The sequence below is a fragment of the Suricata suricatta genome, chromosome 6, assembly GCF_006229205.1.
Source record: "Suricata suricatta isolate VVHF042 chromosome 6, meerkat_22Aug2017_6uvM2_HiC, whole genome shotgun sequence".
Taxonomy (NCBI): Eukaryota; Metazoa; Chordata; class Mammalia; order Carnivora; family Herpestidae; genus Suricata; species Suricata suricatta.
Window position 1 is genome coordinate 68,282,538 of NC_043705.1, and position 21,493 is coordinate 68,304,030.

Genomic DNA, 21,493 nt, shown 5'->3' on the forward strand with positions numbered 1-21,493 from the left:
ATTTCATCCAAGTTAAGCCTACATTGCCAACAGACAAAAACAACTACACCTTTTAAAGAATCATACACGATAAGATATTAAACTATGAAATTACTTTAGTAATGTTAATATTAACATACATAATAAGATAATAGTGTAAGAACTACTAATACCAAAAGATATATAACTTTCCTACCAAATCATCTGGTATCAATGCATAATTTTTTAAACTTTATTTTTTTATTTTGAGAGTGACAGAAAGAATGTGAGTGGGGGAGGGAAGAAAGAGGGAGACAGAGAATCCCAAGCAGTGCAGAGCCTGATGCAGCCTTGAACTCATGAAACTGTGAGATCTTGACCTGAGCCGAAATCAAGAGTCAGATGCCTAATCAACTGAGCTACCCAGGTGCCCCTTAATGCATCTTTAATAATGCATGTCACTCTATGAATAAAGGATTTAGGCCAAGTTTTCCCTGATCGTTTTTATAACAACATGTAAGAAAGATTCCCATACTCATTTTTCAATTGGAGGCTTATAAATATAAAAATGTCTTGTACATACTTAATAACTATGAGTGCAAAAATGGTATCTAAGCATGTCTCCTTATTTCTGTATAAGAGAAAGGAATACCAAGACTGAACGGTTCAAAACACCTGAACAAATTACACACTACTGAATCACAAAGCTAAAAATGGTAACTAGGAATGTTTGACACCAAAGCCTATGCTCTTATCTATTCAATTATACTGCCAGACAATGGTGAAAATCTATGTCCTACTTTCAATGAGCTTACAGTTTAGTGATTAACAGAAGCATATCTATAAAATTTCACAAAATAGGATTACTATTATTGGGCAAATTGTTACAGTTACAGCATGGTGCAACATATCCTAAACAAAGTAAGAGGATATTTCCCAAAGCTATAATATTTGAGTCTTAACTGTTTCACCTCTGTAAATCATGAAAGTAACAAACTGAGATGCAGAAACTCAAGATGAGACAGTGGTATGGCTTTCTTCTAAATGCTTTCTTAAAACAATTCCTAATCTTAAAATTATTTCTCTTAAAAAATTCAAATGCGGTGCCTGGGTGGTTCAGTCAGTTGAGCGTCCAACTTTGGCTCATGTTATGATCTCACAGTTTGTGGGTTCAAGCACCCTGTCGGGCTCCGTGCTAACAGCTCAGAGCCTGGAACCTGCTTCATATTCTGTGTCTCCCTCTCTCTCTCTGCCCCTCCCCCACTTGCACAGTCTGTCTCTCAAAAATGAATAAACATTAAAAAATAAAAAAATTCAAATATATCTAAATGTAAGAAAAAATACTTTATCTAAGCCTTTACGTAAGACTTTATATATAGTACAGCTAACAAAAAAAGTTTTGGGGGATTAAGAAGGAAAAAGGAATACTGTACATACTGTTATTTATTATATATGGAATTTCTTATAGAAAGCAATCTTAAATGCTACTTCCTATGGTATTTATACAGATATTTTATTTTAAAAAACTTTTATAAGGTCTACTTATTTTTAGGAGAGAGAGAGAGTGAGAGTGAGAGAGAGAGAGAGAGCAAGCACACAAGGGAGTGGCAGAGGGAGGGAGGGAGGGAGGGAGGGAGAGAGAGAGAGAGAGAGAGAGAGAGAGAGAGAAATGGAGAATCCACAGCAGGCTCCAGGCTGTCATCACAAAGCCTGACATGGGGCTCAGGCCCACCAACTGTGAGATCATGTCAAGACTGAAGTTGGCACAGTCAACCAACTGAGCAACCCAGGCACCCCTACAGATTTGAGCATCATGAAGCAGACCATGTAACAGGCCAATAACATTCATGCCAATTCTTTTCTCTCCTAAAAAACTGCTTCTCTTGTATGCTGCAACAAAATATTTAAATAAAATGATCCACCTGAAGAGGAAAAATAAAACTTCTAATAGTCAAGCTCTAATACTTAAACTCCTCTGGCTAAATGAACTAATTCACCTAATTTAGTTATCATAAAATATAAATACCACACTTGTTTTTCAAGGTTAAATTTTATCATTTTATTGGACCAAAAAATAAAAGGAGGATATTTAAGAAATTACTAGATCAGTATTTTTAATTGCTTAATATAGTACCAACTACCTCAAAATACATTTCCCTTTTACAACTGACTCATGGTTTTAAAATTGTTAATTTATTGTTGTAAGTGCTTTCTATAAAACCCAATTTTTTCTCTAAAGTGAACACTATAAATTGGCTTGGATGGGCAATAATGAAAAAGCAACACCATTTGTTAATTTTGTATATGTTATCCTCCACCCCTGAGATTCCTTGGAGGGAAGGGGATGTCTGAATTTTACCACAGGCAGTAAGTGAGAGAAACCAAAACAAATGCATCCTGGAGGGAGATAAACTGCCTGCAGCAGCGAATGACCTACTACAGACGCTTCCATTCAGGCTTTGATGTCATAATTGATTAATTTCTGGGGAAAAAAGACAATTACCAATAGATTAAGTTTTTTTTTCTGATGAAAGTGTTTAGCTTGTTTTAAGTTTTTGATCACAATACACACTATTCAAATGGGCAGTACCATTGCAAAATTAAGAAAATGTGCATCAAAAGCTCAGTGGAAAGACATGTTCTTACTCTAAGAAAATGCAAACGGAGAAGTAAGTCAAACTTTCCATAAAAAAGTTTAGAAATATTCTTGGCAAGTATTTCTCTAGATACATGTTCTCTTAAATACTTTTAAGACATTCATTATTAAAGAGAGTTTTATTCAAACATGCAGCTCATGGTATGAATAAGCAAGTACTCGTTTCCCAACAGAATTGACATGTTTTTCAAATAATAATTTATTAAAAAACAAAACAAAACATTACTGGGTTAAGAATTTAGAATTTTAGCATATACATATACTTATATGTATGCTTGTGTATGCGGTATAGTCATGGATAGGCTTCAAAAGATATCTATTTTTAGTAATAAAGAAATAAATTATTATTATTATTTAATATCCTATGTTTAAGCTGCGCCAGAAGAGAAATGCACAAATGCTTATACATGGAACTTTATATAACTAGTGTCCTGTATTTTTAACAAAGTTTCCAATCTCTATATGTAATCATAAAGATAACAATTAAAAAAATTTTTTTTTAATTTTTATTTATTTTTGAGAGAGAGACAGAGGCAGAGGATAAATGGGGAAGGGGCAGAGAGAGAAGGAGACACAAGCAGGGTCCAGGCTTTGAGCTGTCAGAACAAAGTCAGATGCAGGGCTCGAACCCACGAACCATGAGATCATGACCTGAGCATCCAAGTCAGAAGCTTAACCAACTGAACCACCCAGGCGTCCCATAAAGATAACAATTTAGTAAAATTGTTTTAAGAAGGCATCAGGATCACAAGTTAATAGAATTGTTTCAAAAGCTTCAGCTACACTATCAAATATGGTAAAACTGTGAAAATTATAATAAAAACAATGGTCTTCATTAGCAAAAGGAAAAGTGAAGTTGAATTGCTTAACAGTACTTTCCCTAATATTCTTAATACGTTTCTTTTGAAGACATAACTATATTATTTATCATTATCACTGTGTTATTGCAGAAATAAAAGGCCAAAGGAGAGCTTGTTAGAAATACTAATTTTCTCTCTCAAGACTTTAATTTTGATTTATAAAACAACAAATTGTGAAATAATTTATTTTCATTCAAAATTTAAATTATAGCACATATGTTTGTTATAGTTTAAACTGTAGATAACAAAAAATAATAGTTTCCTATGCTGTGACATTTGTAGATGGCATTCCTAACCTAAATTGGCTTAAATCTCACAATCTTATAAAATTATAATCTTATAAATTTCTTCTGAAACTATCATTTATTAAAAATTACAGAATGTATACTTAACAATATACTATTTTTGTGCTTATTAACATAATATACCTTGTGTTTTTATTACTTTTTATTAACAATACTATTTGTGCTTTTTAAAAAATTAATGCTACTGGTAGCCTTCTTCCATAGCCTTCAATCTTCAGGAGGCATATTCATTCTTATATATCCATTTCATATGCAAGGTACCATCTCCTTTTAATAAGGATTATAAACACAAAGCAGCAACATAGATTCTAAAAGATTGTTGACACCTGAATGGCCACCTGACAGTAAGCGATAACTGATTATATTTGTAGTAAACTGATGAGTTTATTTATTTTAAAATATAAAAGTACATGATTCTAAATATATGAAGTATGGCAAAGTATTCCATCTAATTCTTATAACACAGCACTACAAATTTGAAGTAGTGATTTGCTTTATGACCAGGAAAACAAGACTATATATTTTATGGGGGAAAAAAATTAACATACTGGCCTATTACTATTCAGAATTACTGTTGAAATCCAATTTTAATTTTTAAAAGTTATATTATAAATAAAAAGTAAGTAATTAATAGATATCTTTTTCATCTGACATCTTTAAGTCATAATTAGGCATTAGTTATGAATTCTAATATAAATAAAAATAGGTAAATTTATCTAGGAATTACTATTTTTAGGAATTAATATTTTAAAATATGCCTTTTATTTACATCACGTAAACAGCTGAATAAAATCATCACCAAAGAAGCATGAAATGCTACTGAACAACACCCCTGAAAACTATTATTAATCCTTAAATTTGCTTAACATTTTTTTCTTTAAAATTCATTTTACTGATTATGTAAATATAATGTATTTCATCTATATAATGCATTAAAATATATATAATGTACTATATATAAAAAGCATATTTAATCTAAAGCTTAGTGACTTAAACCAACAGTGTAATCTACACTTTCATAAACAACCTACCTTCTCTAATTTACTGTCTCAATAATTTCAAGTAGCAGTTCAGACTATTTCCTACTCCTAAAGGCTGGTATTCTTTTCATTTTAATTCTTCTCCTCAAATTAAAGTAACTCAGGGCTCAACCAATATATGGAAGTATTAAGTTGTTAAAATCATGTTTAAGATGGATAAAAGTATAAAGCTAAAACCCAAAAGAAACCAAAAGTTCAGTGAAAATGAAAAGCTGACTTATCTTTAATCTTTTCTTGTTAAACCTAGGCTACTCTAGAATTGCCAACTAATTATTTCATTTTATTGATGATATTTTTCTCTAGGGAAGTTCTTTTAAAAGTTTAACCCTGGAGCAAGTCATGGCTTCTCCGATCTTTGAAAGTGTCCAGAGCATTGATTATAACTGCAGGAGGTGTTACCTTCTACCCAGAGAATCTCACCCTGCGCAATCTTACACACTCTCTCACTCCCCAAACAGCTTTGATTCAGCAATTCAAACTGCTTCAGCCGATATTAAAGGAAGAACCACAGAAAAGGGATCAGCAGTTAAAACAGAATAAAAAGAGGGAAAACACCAATCGTGGATATAGTAACACAAAGCTCAAGAGTAAAGCAGATTTGAAAAAGATATTGGAGTGACTCAAAAAAGAACAACATGACAGAAATTAAACAAGTTTTTAATGTTTGCTTTCTATGCATTTAAACTCACTTGACCTCCATTAAAATTCTGATCATATACAAACCTCAAGGCTTTTGACATACTTTCAAAATCCACACCCTCTATTTCTGTCTCCAGAGTCACTTCTTAGCTAGCCAAGGGAGATTAAAAACAAACAAAACAAAACAAAATCACACAATGGAATTCAAATGTGCATGAGATTGAGAAATAGAAGGACCAAGTCAAAACGGAATTATTATTTGACCAATGATTTTTCATGTCAAAATGGTGCCTGATCGTTTTAAACATCCATTATTTTATTCTCTTGCACTTAGTGAAAAGGCCTAGGTCTACTTTAAAAGTTATTCAATGTCAACTACAACTATAGGTAGAAAACAGATATTAAGGATAAGAGGCCTTGCAGTATTTTTCTTGGGATGATGTATGAAAATCAAGATGCTCTATGCTGTTATACCTTGCTCTCTACTTGACTAGAGAAAGAGCTTCAGTGTGTGCTTAATTAGTTCAGTACTAAGAACAATACAGATGCAAAGAGCTATCACAGAATGCCTTATTCACATCTATCTCTGAAACAGTGACCAAAATTCCAGAAGGTAATTGGGTTTTCAAAAATGGATGTGGTTTTTTCCCCCCAATTCAGTCATGACAGGGCCAGAAGGTAATGATATATCTGCCATGATGCAACAAGCAGCCTTGTCTTCTGTCAAGAGTTGAAATCATAAAGGAATAAGCTGTCGTTAACAACCTCTCTCCAAACACTAGAGCTGTCATTCTATTGTTTTCTTTTGCCGGCATGGGGGCTAGTGTGGCTTCATATACCTTGTCAGTTCAGTAATGTGCTAAGCTTTTTTAACCTTTTCTGTAATTCCTCACTTGAGCAATATTTTATGAAGTCTAAAATGTAATAGCTTATATTTTCTTTAATTAATATATAGTTTCTCAAAATTTGGAATTAGTCCTCTTGGTTTCAACCTATAATTTAGTAGTCCATATTTCAAATAAGAAAAAAAACTGTAGTTATTGTTTGAAAGTGTGAAATTAAATTTCAGGTCTAAATTTAGCCAGTTTTTATGGGTAAAAAAAAATCAATAATCATTTAAAGAAGTTGCTTGCAGTTTTATAACTTAACACTTAAGTTCTTATATAAGTAGTTAAGTTATAGTTAAGTGAAAACATAGATAATAATTGTTAAGTGATAATAGCACTATGGTGTATTTCATGAATATTATTTAAATTTTTAAAACATATTATCCTTTAAATTATTAAAGGCATATCTGCTTAAAGTAAAATACAAAAACCAAAAATCAAAAAAGAGAAAGAATTAAAAATAAAACCTGAGCAAGTAAAAGAAGAAAATTCATGGTTTCTAGCCTAAACTTAATGGAACATCAATGTCTCCCCCTGTATATACAGAGGTATACACATACACATGTATAACTGTACTTTTTAACAAATGATCTCATTCTTGTGTTTCCATCTGATAACTCTTAGATATCATCTTATATGAATTAACACACATACCCACACATAGAGCCCATTCTTCTTAATACCTATGTAATTTTTAATGATATGAATATAGCAGTATTTAATCAAATAGTCCCCTACTGGTGGATATTTAGGTGATCAGAAGTTTTTATGTTATTATAAATTGCTTTGATGAGTGTCCTTGTATGTACTTTGTGTACTTCTCTAGTGTAAAGTCCTATAAATGGAATTTAGAGTCAAAGGTAATAAGCACATTTAATTCCAATGTAATTCCAATTACATTCCCAACAATATCCAAACCTGGTGTTATCATACAATTTATTACCTATTTATCTGCCAATCTTATATGTTGAAAACTAGCATCTTATTTTAATAAGCATTCCGTTAATTCCACAGAGCTCTGAATGGCTATCCAAAAAAGGAATCAAAGCCTCTAAGTCTTTTAAACAAAAATACATATTTAAAGCTCCAGACAATATTCATGTTTTTGAGGTTTCTGAGACTTTAAGCATATATTATAAACTATATTCTGGTAAACTACATTCTGCTTGCACTATATAAATACTAAGTAATTTCCAGTTAAAAATAAAGCTATGCCTTGTATTGATAAAGTACTTCCTGCTACCTCAATAACCACTAGAAAACTCCTAAAATTTCCGTGTCACCAGCTTTGTAAATATTTATGTTAAAATAGTAAGGCCTTGCAGTACCTAAGTGAAAGACTGAATTGAAGGCAGGAATAAAGAAGGTGTTATCAAAATTTAATTACTCGAACTACTGAGGAAAAACAACACTATTTTATATAATTATAATAGCTCCATGTACATTTATGGGGAAAAAAAACCTAATACTATAATGAATCAACATTACAAATTGTGCCTGTCAAAAAAGGAGGGTATCTCAAATACACTAAGGAAAGAGGAATCAAAAGGTCAGAATAGGAAAGTTAAGTAGAGCATATTCAATGGGCAGCAAACAACTTAAAAACTAAATCAACATTTAAAGTTTGTAATTTATATCAGTCAAGCAAGAGTTTATATATTCTTTAATTTAGCTACCTTATAACCAATGATTTTAAAAAGTAAATCCTAAAATATTCCACTTGTCTTGAAAATTGCTATACGAGTTGTCAAGTGACCACCTGTCATTGGAATGACCAGATAAAAAACATGTAATTAAAAAGTATACTGATTTATTTTGATAATTTTCATTTCTCCTACAAATCACACTAAAAATATTAATAAAAAAAAGAACACCACTGCTGCTTAACATAGTGCTAGAAATCGTAGCATCAGCAATTAGACAATAAAAGGAAATAAAAGGCATCAGATTGGCAAAGATCAAGTCAAACTTTCACTTTTCGCAGATGACATAATACTATACAATGGAAAACCCAAAAGACTCCATCAGAAGCTTTCTAGAACTGATCCATGAATTCAGCAGTCACAGGGTACAAAATCAATGTACAGAAATCCGTTGCATTTTTATATACCAATAATGAAGCAATGGAAAGAGAAATCAAGAAATTGAACCCATTCCAATTGCACGAAAACCCATAAAATACCTTGGAATAAATCTAACCAAAGATGTAAACGTTCAGTATAATGAAAACTATAGAATACTTACGAAGGAATTTGAGGAAGATACAAAGAAATGGAAAAAAACATTCCATATTCATGGATCAGAAGAATAAATATTGTTAAAATGTCAATACTACCCAAAGCAATCCACACATTCAATGCAATCCCAATCAAAATTGCACCAGCATTCTTCTCAAAGCTAGAACAAACTATCCTAAAATTCGTATGGAACCACAAAAAACCCAGAATAGCCAAAGTAATATTGAAGAAGAAAACCAAAATGGGAGGCATCACAATTCCAGACTTTAGCCTCTACTACAAAGTTGTCATCATCAAGACAGTATGGTATTGGCACAAAAATAGACACAGAGACAAATGAAATAGAATAGAGATTCCAGAACTGAGCCCACAGATGTATGGCCAATTAATCTTTGACAAGGCAGGAAAGAGTATCTGATGGAAAAAAGACTGCCTCTTTAGCAGGTGGTGCTAGGAGAACTGGACAGCAATGTACACAAATATAAACCCAAAATGGAGGAAGGACCTGAATGTGAGGAAACCATCAAAATCCTAGGGGAGAAAGCAAAAAACAACCTCCTTGATCTCAGCTGCCATAATTTCTTACTCGACATATCTCCAAAGGCAAGGGAATCAAGAGCAAAAGTAAACTACTGGGACCTCATCAAGATAAAAAGCTTCTGTACAGCAAAGGAAACAATAAAACTAATAGGCAACTGATGGAATGGGAAAAGTTAGTGGCAAATGACATTATCAGTGAAACGGCTAGTATCCAAACTCTATAAGGAACTCATCAAACTCCACACCCCCCCAAAAAAACAAAACAACAACAACAACAGAAAAAACACTCCAGTGAAGAAATGGGCAGAAGATATGAACAGACACTTCTCCAAAGAAGACATCCAGATGGCCAACAGGCACATGAAATGATGCTCAGCATCACTCATCATCAGGGAAATACAAATCAAAGCCACACTAAGATACCACCTCACACCAGTCAGAATGGCTAAAATGAACAAATCAGGAGACTATAGATGCTGGCAAGGATGTGGAGAAACAGGCACCTTCCTACACTGTTGGTGGAAATGTAAACTGGTGGAGCCCCTCTGGAAAACAATGTGGAGGTTCCTAAAACAATTAACAATAGAACTCCCCTAAGACCCAGCAATAGCACTGCTTGGAATTTACCCAAGGGATACGGGAGTGCTGATGCATAAGGGCACATGTACCCCAATGTTCATAGCAGCACTTTCAACAATAGCCAAATCATGGAAACAACCTAAATGTCCACCAACTGACAAATGGATCAAGAAGATGTAGTTTATCTATACAATGGAATACAACATGGCAATGAGAAAGAATGAAATCTGGCTATTTGTAGCAATGTGGATGGAACTTGAGGATGTTATGGTAAATGAAATAAGTCAGGCAGAGAAGGACAGATACCATATGTTTTCACTCATATGTGGAATAGGAGAAACTTAACAGAGAACCATGGGGGAGGGGAAGGGGAAAAATAATTAAGGAGAGGGATGGAGGCAAACCATAAGAGGCTCTTACATACTGAGAACAAACTGAGGGTTGGGAGGGGGAAAATGTGATGGGCATGCAGGAGGGCACTTGTTGGGATGAGCACTGGGTGTTATATGAAAACCAACTTGACAATAAACTATAAAAAATAAAATGTCTGGTAGAACCCCCTGGGCATCCATCTGGCCCTGGGCTTTTATTCTTTGGGAGGTTTTTGATAACTGATTCGATTTCTTCACTGGTTATGGGTCTGTTCAGATTTTCTATCTCTTCTAGTTTGAACTTTAGAAGTGCCTGTGTGGTTAGGAATTTGTCCATTTCTTCTAGATTGTCTAGTTTGTTGGCATATACCTTTTCATAGTAATCTCTGATGATTGCTTGTATTTCTGAGGGACCGGTTGTAATAGATCCATTTTCATTCATGATTTTGTCTATTTGGGTGTTCTCTCTTTTCTTTCTGAGTAGGCTTGCTAGAGGTTTATCAATTTTGTTTACTTTCTCAAAAAACCAACTCTTGGTTTCATTAATTTTTTCAACTGCTTTTTTTGGATCCTATATTGTTTGTTTCTGCCCTGATCTTTATTATTTCTCTTCTTCTGATGGGTTTGAGGTGCTCTTGCTCCTCTCTTTCTAGTTTGCTTAGGTGCTCTTTTAGATTTTGAGTTTGCGCTTTTTTTAGTTTGTTGAAATAGGTCTGGATTGCAATAAACTTTCCTCTTAGGACTGCCTTTGCTGCGTCCCAGAATGTTTGCATTACTGTATTTTCGTTTTCATTTGTTTCCATATATTTTTTAATTTCTTCTCTAATTGCCTGATTTGCCCAATCACTCTTCAGTAGGATGGTTAAGGTGCTGGAAGTCTTAGCATCAGCAATCAGACAACAAAAGGAAATAAGAGGCTTGAGAATTGGCAAAGATCAAGTCAAACTTTCACTTTTCGCAGATGACATGATACTCTACATGGAAAACCTGATCAACTCCACCAGAAGACTTCTAGAACTGATGCATGAATTCAGGAAAGTCTTTGGTACAAAATCAATGTACAGAAATCGGTTGCATTTTTATACACCAAAAATGAAACAGCAGAAAGAGAAATCAGGAAACTGATCCCATTCAGATTGCACGAAAAACCATAAAATACCTGGGGATAAACTAACCAAAGATGTAAAACACCTGTATGATGAAAACTATAGAAAGCTTATGAAAGAATTTGAAGAAGACACAACGAAATGGAAAAACATTCTGTGCTCATGGATGGAAGAATAAACATTGTTAAAATGTCATTATTACCCAAAGCAATCTACACATTCAATTCAATCCCCATCAAAATTGCACCAGCATTCTCTCAAAGCGAGAGCAAATTATCTTAAAATTTGTATGGAACCACAAAAAACTCAGAATAGCCAAAGTAATATTGAAGAAGAAAACCAAAATGGGAGGCATCACAATCCCAGACTTTAGCCTTTACTACAAAGCTGTCATCATCAAGAACAGTATGGTATTGGCACAAAAACAGACACATAGACCAATGGAATAGAATAGAGAGCCTAGAACTGGATCCACAAATGTATGGCCAACTAATCTTTGACAAAGCAGGAAAGAGTATTCAATGGAAAAAAGACAGCCTCTTTAGCAGATGGTGCTGGGAGAGCAAGACAGCAACATGCAGAATCAAACTAGACCACTTTCTTACACCATTCACAAAAATAAACTCAAAATGGATAAAACACCTGAATGTGAGACAGGAAACCATCAAAATCCTAGAGGAGAAAGCAGGCAACAGCCTCCGTACCTCAATCACAGCAATTTCCTACTTGACACATCCCCAAAGGCAAAGGAATCAAAAACAAAAATGAACTATTGGGACCTCATTAAGATAAAAAGCTTATGCACTGCAAAGGAAACAATCAACAAAACTAGTAGGCAACGGAAGGAATGGGAAAAGGTAGTAGCAAATGGCATATCGGATAAAGGGCTAGTATCCAAAATCTACAAGGAACTCACCAAACTCCATACCCAAAAAACAAATAATCCAGTGAAGAAATGGGCAGAAGACATGAATAGACACTTCTCCAAAGAGGACATCCAGATGGCCTATAAGCACATGAAACGATGCTCAACATCACTCATCATGAGGGAAACAGAAATCAAAACCACACTGAGATACCACCTCATGCCAGTCAGAGTGGCTAAAATGAACAAATCGAGAGACCGCAGATGCTGGCGAGGATGTGAAGAAATGGGGACCCTCCTACACTGTTGGTGGGAATGTAAACTGGTACAGCCGCTCTGGAAAACAGTGTGCAGACTCCTCAAAAAACTATCCATAGAACTCCCCTATGACCCAGCATTAGCACTGCTGGAGATCTACCCAAGGAATACAGAAGTGCTGATGCATAGGGGCACATGTACTCCAATATTCATAGTGGCACCTTCTACAATAGCCAAATCATGGAAAGAGCCTAAATGTCCATCAACTGATGAATGGATCAAGAAGATGTGGTGTACATATATACACAATGGAATACTACATGGCAATGAGAAAAAGTAAAATCTGGCCAATTGTAGCAAAATGGATGGACCTAGAGGGAGTCATGCTAAGCAAAATAAGTCAGGCAGAGAAGGAGAGATACCATATGTTGTCACTCATAGGTCTAACAGCAGAAACCTTATAGGAGAACATGGGAATGGGAAAGGGAGGTAAAAGAGTTGGGGAGAGGGAGGGAGGCAAATCATGAGAGACTTTTGAATGCTGAGCACATACTGAGGGCTGAAGAGGGAGGGGGAAGGGGAAGGAAGGTGATGGTCATAGAGAGGGGCACTTGTGGGGAAGAGCACTGGGTGTTATACGGAAAACAACTTGATAATAAACTATATAGAAAATAATTCATGTGGTAAAAAAAATAAAAAATAAATAAAGTGTTGAAAAACTCTAATATATATATTAGATATATTAGATATATATAGATAATATATAATATATTAAATAGAGTTGTTCAACACTTTATTTATTTATATGTATACATATATATATATATATATATATTAGATAGATAGATATGGAACATATAATTAACACCAAAAACTATTGAGTGACTATATCTAGGGAACAGAATACATGAGGATAATCACTATTTTGATATATGCCTTTTGATTTTACTTTACTTCTAATTCTTTTTAAGTTTATTTATTTTGAGAGAGAGAGAGAGAGAGAGAGCACATGTGAGAGGGGAGAGGCATAGAAAGAGAGGAGAAAGAGAATCCCAAGCAGGCTTCGTGTTGTCAGTGCAAGCCCAATGCTGGGCTAGATGAAGGCTTGATTTCACATACTGTGAGATCGCAACCTGAGCTGAAATCAATAGTTTGTGCTTATTAATCAACTGAGCCATCCAGTTGCCTTTTACTTTACTTTTAGATTACATGCATGGTAAAATTAAGTAATTATGGAAACATCAGATTCTTCAAAATAATCCAGGTATGAGAAATTAGAAAAAATGTAGGCTTAGTGAAAAGTCAGACTTCCTACAAAATTATTAAAATCAACAAATTTTGTCATGTTGAGTATGATCACTTACATAGTATTTTGAAAGTATTCTTCATAATTTAAACTTATTTTTCTCTACTGATTTTATTATGAAACATTTCCTAGAACTTCTTATTCTTTTACTAAATATAATTGCCATCAAGTTCTACCTTATTCATTATTCCTAGAGCCTGAAAGGTACAAATAAACCTCAACCAATCCCAAAAGTGTCACCTACACCAGAGATTCTAATATTGTGCTCAGAATAGTGGCATAGACATCATTTGTTATAGCCTTAGAAATGTAATTCTCAGGCCACAACCAGACCCTTCTGCATCAATATTGGGTTTGGGGACAAGGCAATTTGTGTTTCAACAGCCCTCCAGATGATTCTGACATACGGTAAAATCTGACTCTATAGACTAGTGGCTCCCAAACTATTCTCCATAAAATTTTTTGACAGTACATCTCAATTAGTCAAAGCATGGACAGAGAGATATCAGAGGTGCCTAGGATGCAAAATTTAAGGAAGCACCCACTCTCCGGATCCTACAAATAACATATAACCCTGAGAATGACTGACTCCTTAAATTCTGCACCCTTGTTCTACATCTGCAGTTAGTAAGACTTGATGTAATGTAATGACTTTACTTTCCTTGCCCATTTTACAGAAACCAACTGAGATGCCTAAAAGAGAGAAAAGATCATAGAAGAAACACATATGAATAACTCTCAAACTGCACGAACACTGAATAATTAGTACTTGGCTATATGATATACAGTTTCTTACTCCAAGCAATATATGACGCAATGAAGAATGTTAAACACTAAAAATATGAGCTATGGCAACCTCAGAACACTGTTGAGGGAGTATCTGATGTGTACTATTTCTTCAACATGAAATCTTTATAAAATTTTTTTAAAATAAAGTTTTGAAGTACCTAAAATGCAAGGACTGGAATATCTGTTATTTTCAAACTGTGATCTATGGAGCTCTAGGGTTTAGGGAAGAAATTTCAGTGGTCCTTGTAGAAGTTTTTCCAATCCTCACCCCAGCTTCAACCAAAGTGGCTCCATAGATTTAAACTTACTTTAAACGAAACAAAACAAAACAAAAAACAAAACTTAGAGGCAGGATTTCACTGTTGGGAAAAAGTTTAACCTTACATTGTTATGAATCCAATATTAGGACCCGTCACCTTATCCTAAAAATCTGCAAAGGACATAGCAGAAATTGTTTTTCACAGCTGTGAAAGCCGGGAACCTTATTAACGCAAGAGTACACTCTACACTAGAGATGTGAGAGTGGGTGAGCTCGAGGGAGAAGGGCCAGAGCAGAGAAGTGCCATACTCATGATACTGAGATCATATTGTCTATCCTGAAAATATGAGCCTTCACTTGTGATATGAAAAACTGACAGATCATGAAGAAAGGACTAGTGGATCCCAGTCTTTTGTAAACTTTGGATACATTTCTTTAAATATAATTTTAGGGGAAAAATTCCACAAAATAGAAACAAATAGGCCTAATATGATTAAAAGGTAAGGATGAAGTAGCTCTTCATCGAATTAGTCTTCCTGTGCTGCTACCTAGAATACAACCCCTTTCCATCCAGTCTCCTTCTGCCTGCCTGCCTCCTTCTCTCTCTCTCTCTCTCTCTCTCTCTCTCTCTCACACACACACAGTAGCCCTTGAAGAACTTCTAGAGAAATACCATGAAAAGATAAAACCAAAGTAAAAATCACTTTGTCTAGATTAAAGGGATATCCATTTTTAAATATTTACCAAGTAAAAATTTACTACAATAAAGTCCGTATTCAGGTTTCTTTTATAAAAAAATTACATCAGTTAAAAATTGCAAAGTACAGAACATATAAATGCTAAACACACAAAATACTGAAGTACTTAGTAATCAGGTGCTTTTCTTAAGGAATCATGAGTTCCAATTATTGAGAAAAGCAGAAAACAATCAAGGCAGTGATATTCTATTAGTCTCCAAACACTCCACTTTAATTATAAGAACAAAATGACTGACGAGTCTAATGTTCTGACAAACTTCCTCCCTCCTCTTTGGGAGATCAACAGATAGCTTGTTCACAGATGTTTGGCATGACTTACCATAGACTTTCACCTCGAAAAATCTTAAACAACAATAAAACATTCTAGGATAGGAAAGCCTTAGTTGATCTGCCAGCAGGGTCAATAAAATTACATAAAATATTTCACCAAGCATTTATATGTACAAACATCTAATTTTCTTTACTAAATTATATTTCCAAAATATACACTGAACTGTGATCACATTTCACATACAGTGTTCTCAGAACCATTGATAGGACCTCTTCTAACCACTAATGTGTTAGAAAGAAAGTTCATTTCATGACTCAAAACTAGAAATATAAATGTTTAAATAATACAATATTTTATGTAAGTGGCTTCAACCTAAATTTCAATTTATTTTCTTAAATTCTACTATATTTTTCTTAAATTATACTAACAATGCACTGAAGTTTATATCCAATCATAAGTAATGTTTTTTGTTCTGCATATCCATGAAGACTGAAAAATATATACAATTAATCCAAGAAATTCTACTTGAAGCATTTTATGGGAATCTACCAACAAAAATATTCTCTAAGAGCTGGGCTGGGTCTTAATTATATCACTTCAGATGTAACAGAGCAGGAAACACAGCTTTGACCTTTACAATCATCAATGTATCAAACTATTCCTCTCCCATTATAACTACAAAAATGTAATAATGTAGCTCCTATAAAGCACACATGCACACATATATTCCTAAATAAATTTAAGTTCTTAAATGAAATCTTTTTTTTTACAAGGTAGTGCTTTCTTTTATTCTAAAAAAAATCTCTTCATATTAGAAAAAAATCTATACTTTGCAAAATTCGCCTATTCACTGAAGAACTTAAGTAAAAAATAAAGTAGCAAAACATTAAGATATAACAATGCTAGGTGAGAAAAAAACAATTTCACTATTATAGGAAAGAAAACGTTGAATACAATGTTAAAATACCAGTTTCTAAAAAAGTAGAATTCAAATAAGAATAAAATATTTCAGTAAATATTTCAATATAACATTTTACAGGTCTTTGTCTAATGCTTACAGTATTTTATTTGTGAGCTCTAGAGTTTTTAAAAGAAATAACAAACACGGAGTTATTCCAACTCTTCTTTTAAAGAATAAGAAATTAATTTCAAATAGATTTCCTTTAGCTTCTAATTTAATTAAGTAGGCCACAATTTCCAAAAGCAGTCTTGACACTTAAGTATTTTAATTAATACTGGTAAGGGTCTGATAATTTAAGTGATATAGCACATAATAATAAATTTAGAATAAAAATATTCATTTCAAAGACATTATCTAAGTTTTTGTACACTTAAGATACCTTTTTTTTCATTGCAACTGCAAAATAATGCAGGATAATCTTTCACTACAAATAAAAAGTAATTTAAAGATAGGATTGTGTTTAGAATGTAATTGTGGAGAGACAGGATAAAATAATTTATAACACATAACAAAACAGAGCTACAAAATGTTAAAAAAATATATAAAAGAAATTGCACTTACATCCATAGCTCTCTTAATAAAAGGTATCTGTGTGCCGCTGTCCAGATCTTCATTTATAATAAGCCGTCTAGCCCACTGACCTGCCCTGACAACACCACTACCATGAATTAAAACCATCAGTTTCTGAGGATTTGTCAAAGCATCCTCACTCATAAAGATAAAACTCTTTGGTTCACTCTCAGTGGCATCTACCTGTAATTAAAAAAAATTAAATAATAAATAAATGTTTTCTGATCAGGCAAAGACATAAATGAGAAAGCAACTCATGGTTACCATAAATCATAAAATGGCTATTCTAGAATTATAGAAGTAAAAATCTTTAAAAAATTAAAATATTCATTATTCATTAGAGACTAACAGTTACACATGAGGTGGATGAGCATAAAAGACATGGTAGTAATATGCAAAAGAATATATGAATATATCTCCAATATTATAGGTTTCATATTTTAATACAAATAAGAATAACTGACTTTTTGAACGCATCCTATGATCTAGATTCAATGGTAAATGTTTTAAAAGCATTACCTCAATCACAATCTCACTAAGGTAGTACTATTATTATACTCATTTATAGATGAAGAAATTGAGGCCTATGGATTTGAAATAACTTGCCCCAAATCACACAGCTAGTGAGTCTATAATTCTCTAAGAGAAGTACATTGTGCCTATAATAGGACACAGAAAAACCCAATAGGAGGATATACTTATTGGAAATTCATGTATCAGCCAGAAACACTACTAAGTTTTTAAAAGGAGAGGGAACTATTTAAAAATGGAATCACCTACTATTCTATGTCAGTGGCCTTTGAAATTTCCTTCAGAATGTGAACACAGGGACACATAACAATTATTTTCTGAAGGAATATTATTGATATATTCCTATAACCTTAATAATGAGGAATGGAGGCACTTGTGCACATATCAGAGCCAGAAGCTAAAGTCTGGGTGCCTGGTCATATACATTCTCAAGTAAAGAAAGTCAATCTACATATTATATAATGAAACAGCCCTTCACTTCATCAACATTATGTATTCATCAACCTCAGAACCTAAAAAATAGGCAAAAACTCTAGACACCAAAAAAATGTCCTGGATTCTGAATGTTCCTAATCACTATTCCTGGGAAGAGAAAAATATTAAAATTTCTCTAATTCTAAAGCAAACAGATTGGTAGCCATTTGTGTAAACAGCACAAAGAGCAATTATTTCAGCAAAAAGAGCACAGCCACAGGGCTTTAAAAAAAAATCCCCTCCTCAGTGAAGTCTTTCCTGATCACCCCATTTTAAATATCTCCCCAAGAATTCTCTAGCCCCCTTCTGTTTTATTTTCCTTCATAGTATATAGTATAATCTAATATACTGCATCCTCTACTAAGTATTTATTTTTGCTGTTTATTAACCATCTCCTCCCACTGCCAGAATACAAGTCTAGAAAGGCATAGACTTTTCTGTTTGGATCCAGCTACATTCACAATGCCTAAAAGAGAGACTGGCAAATTCTAGGCACTCAGGAAATAAAGGAATGATAAACATTTGGAATAAGGAATGTTATCAAGCAACACCAGAAACCTCCTGTAAATAAAATGTATTTAACTAAATAAAGAGTCCTCTTAACTTGTTATAATACCTGTCCGATTCAGAAAGCATATATATGACAAGAACGAATTTTAGAAGAGATACACAATGCTAAGAATTAAAAAGACTAGTGTGGGGCGCTTGGGTGGCTCAGTTGGTTAAGCATCCAACTTGAGCTCAGGTCATGATCTCACAGTTTATGGGTCTGAGCCTTGCGTCGGGCTTTATGCTCACTGCTCAGAGCCTGGAGCCTGGTTTGGATTCTATCTCTATCTCTCTGTTCCTCCCCCACTCACATTCTGTCTCTCAAAAATAAATATTAAAAAAAATTTTTTAAAGACATAACAATATATTAGTAGTAATTAAGCAGGCAGCAAGAGAAGTGTGAAGTATAAAACAAGCACATTAGCTTCTCTTGCATTCAATGTCCAGAGTTATGATGCTGACAGCAAGTCTGACTGAAGTGAGAGGAAGGGAAGTAGATGAGAGGTGGAGAAAACACAATGTGAGAAGAAAATTCCTTTTTACTTAAGAATATGATATGAAAAGAGATGAATCACTCATTAAAATAGATTTTTTTAAAAAGGGAAGTGGTAAGAACAAAAGAAAAATTAAAAAGCAAAGCTGTCAATGTATGATTAAAAAAAAGAGGCCAAAGAGGTTTCCAGTCATTCATTTACCAGAGAGTGTGACTAAATGTACACAAATAAAGCACCTCATAAAATCACTGAGGCCTTAATGGATCCTGGAATGGCTATGGAAATGGATACTTGTTTATGTTAATAGAGAAAAACAAAAACAACAAAACTCTATAGCTATAGACTTTCCAGCAGGTACTGATCACTATTTCTTTCTCACTATTTGACTAAGTCCCCTGTTACCTAGGAACTGAGTCAATTTTTTAAGCAATAGATTGTTGGCTCTTTAAATTCCACAGTAACCACTTCAAAACTAGAAGAGTGCTTATTTTCAGAAGGTAAGAATGTGTTGTTTATATTACAATGCTGTTCAAGAATATTTAAAGGGTTGCAAATTAAGGTAGCCATGAATAGATGAATAAAAGTTTTACTGGAACATGCAGAAGAATTGACTTTAAAAACATGAAAACAGCAGAATATTCAAGGGAAAAAAAACAATGAAAGAGAAATGTAGTGGTATAAATGATTAAGGAGTAAAAGCAGTATTTGAGATGGTCATTGACTTATATTCATCTCAATTCAACACAGAACTCTAAAGTTGGTATCTGTAACTTTCTCTGTATAAAGTTACTGCTAAGTTTAAACAGTAAAATATCTATAAGGTTAAAACATAATTTTCATCATTAGCTTAATTAAATTTGAAAATGGCTGTTCCAAGGCGATTGTCTTCAAACAGTGGTAATTCATGGGGCGCCTAGGTGGCTCAGTTGGCTAAGCGCCTAACTTCGCCTCAAGTCATGATCTCGCAGTTCCTGAATTGGAGCCCTGCGTCAGGCTCTGGGCTGACAGCTCAGAGCTTGAAGCCTGCTTTGGATTCTGTGTCTATGTCTCCCTCTGCCGTCTCCTGCTCATGCTCTGTCTCTCAAAAATAAATAAATGTTGAGGAATCTGGGTGACTCAATCGGTTAAGCATCTGACTTCAGTTCAGGTCATAAACTCATATTTTGTGGGTTCGAGCCCTGAGTCAGGCTCTGTGCTGACAGTTTAGAGCCTGGAGCCTGCTTCAGATTCTGTGTCTCCCCTTCTCTCTGCCCCTCCCCTGCTCATGCTCTCTGTTTCTCAATAATAAATATATGTTAAAAATTTTAAAAAATAATTAATGTAACAAAAATTTTTTTAAAAATCTGTGGTAATTAATTAACTGAGCTTTCATTAAGGAATGCATATAAGTCATTCTAGTGCACTGCCTCACTTTATTGACCAATTGACTTCAAAGATCAACTGATCAGTGAGAACAAACAATTTTTAGCAGTTAGCCATTCACTTTAGGATACTTATGAACTCCATTAATCGTGATGATCATTTAAACATGATTGAATAAAATGAAGGAAAATTTATAATCAAGTTACTAATTTATATAACCTAAAATTCTACACGTGTGAGATACTACAACTGAGAATAATTTGTACATGAAAATATAAGTAGGGTAGGGAGTAAACAGAATACATGATCATAAGCTTTACCATCAAATCAGGGGTTTCCAGAGGGTGCTGTTATTTACGAAAAAAAAAAGTAAAGAAAAAGGAGTCTCTTTTTCCTTATTAATTAGTTCAACTATAAAATTAAAACTTAGTTCATCATCAGAGGAAAAATAAAAGACTTTGGTGGTATTCCTATAATAAAAAGAACAACTCTGATACAAAATACAAGAAAACAAAACAAAAAAAAATAAAAACACTTTCAGTGCTGGATTTGGGATTTAAGAGAACTCAGGAGAAAATAATTTCAGAAGAAAAATTTCACAACTATATAAAAATATAATGATAATTTAGGGAGAGTTATTAAGTTCCTAAAACATACAAAACAAATTTTGGTTTCTTTTCAGTTTATGAATCAGGAAATCTTTGCTAACCAAAAATGGACATGACACTTACTATGGGTCTCCTACAATGTAAAGCTATCTCTATGTTTATTAGCTCTATAGTCTAAATCTAAATGAGAGAAAATTAATCAGATCTAAAAACCAAAATCTCCCTAAACCTAATCTCAGGCTTTCTATAAATAAAGTTAG

General features: G+C 33.6%; 1 protein-coding gene across 7 annotated transcripts in view; it reads right to left on the reverse strand.

Moving 5' to 3' along the window:
• FAM172A (family with sequence similarity 172 member A) overlaps positions 1 to 21,493 on the reverse strand; it is a 407,295-nt gene that overhangs the window by 272,434 nt on the left and 113,368 nt on the right. For all 7 annotated transcript variants that reach the window (XM_029942608.1, XM_029942614.1, XM_029942612.1 and 4 more), the window contains one exon: positions 17,207 to 17,398. In XM_029942608.1, coding sequence (XP_029798468.1) covers positions 17,207 to 17,398 — 192 coding nt within the window. The remainder of the gene's footprint in view (positions 1 to 17,206; positions 17,399 to 21,493) is intronic.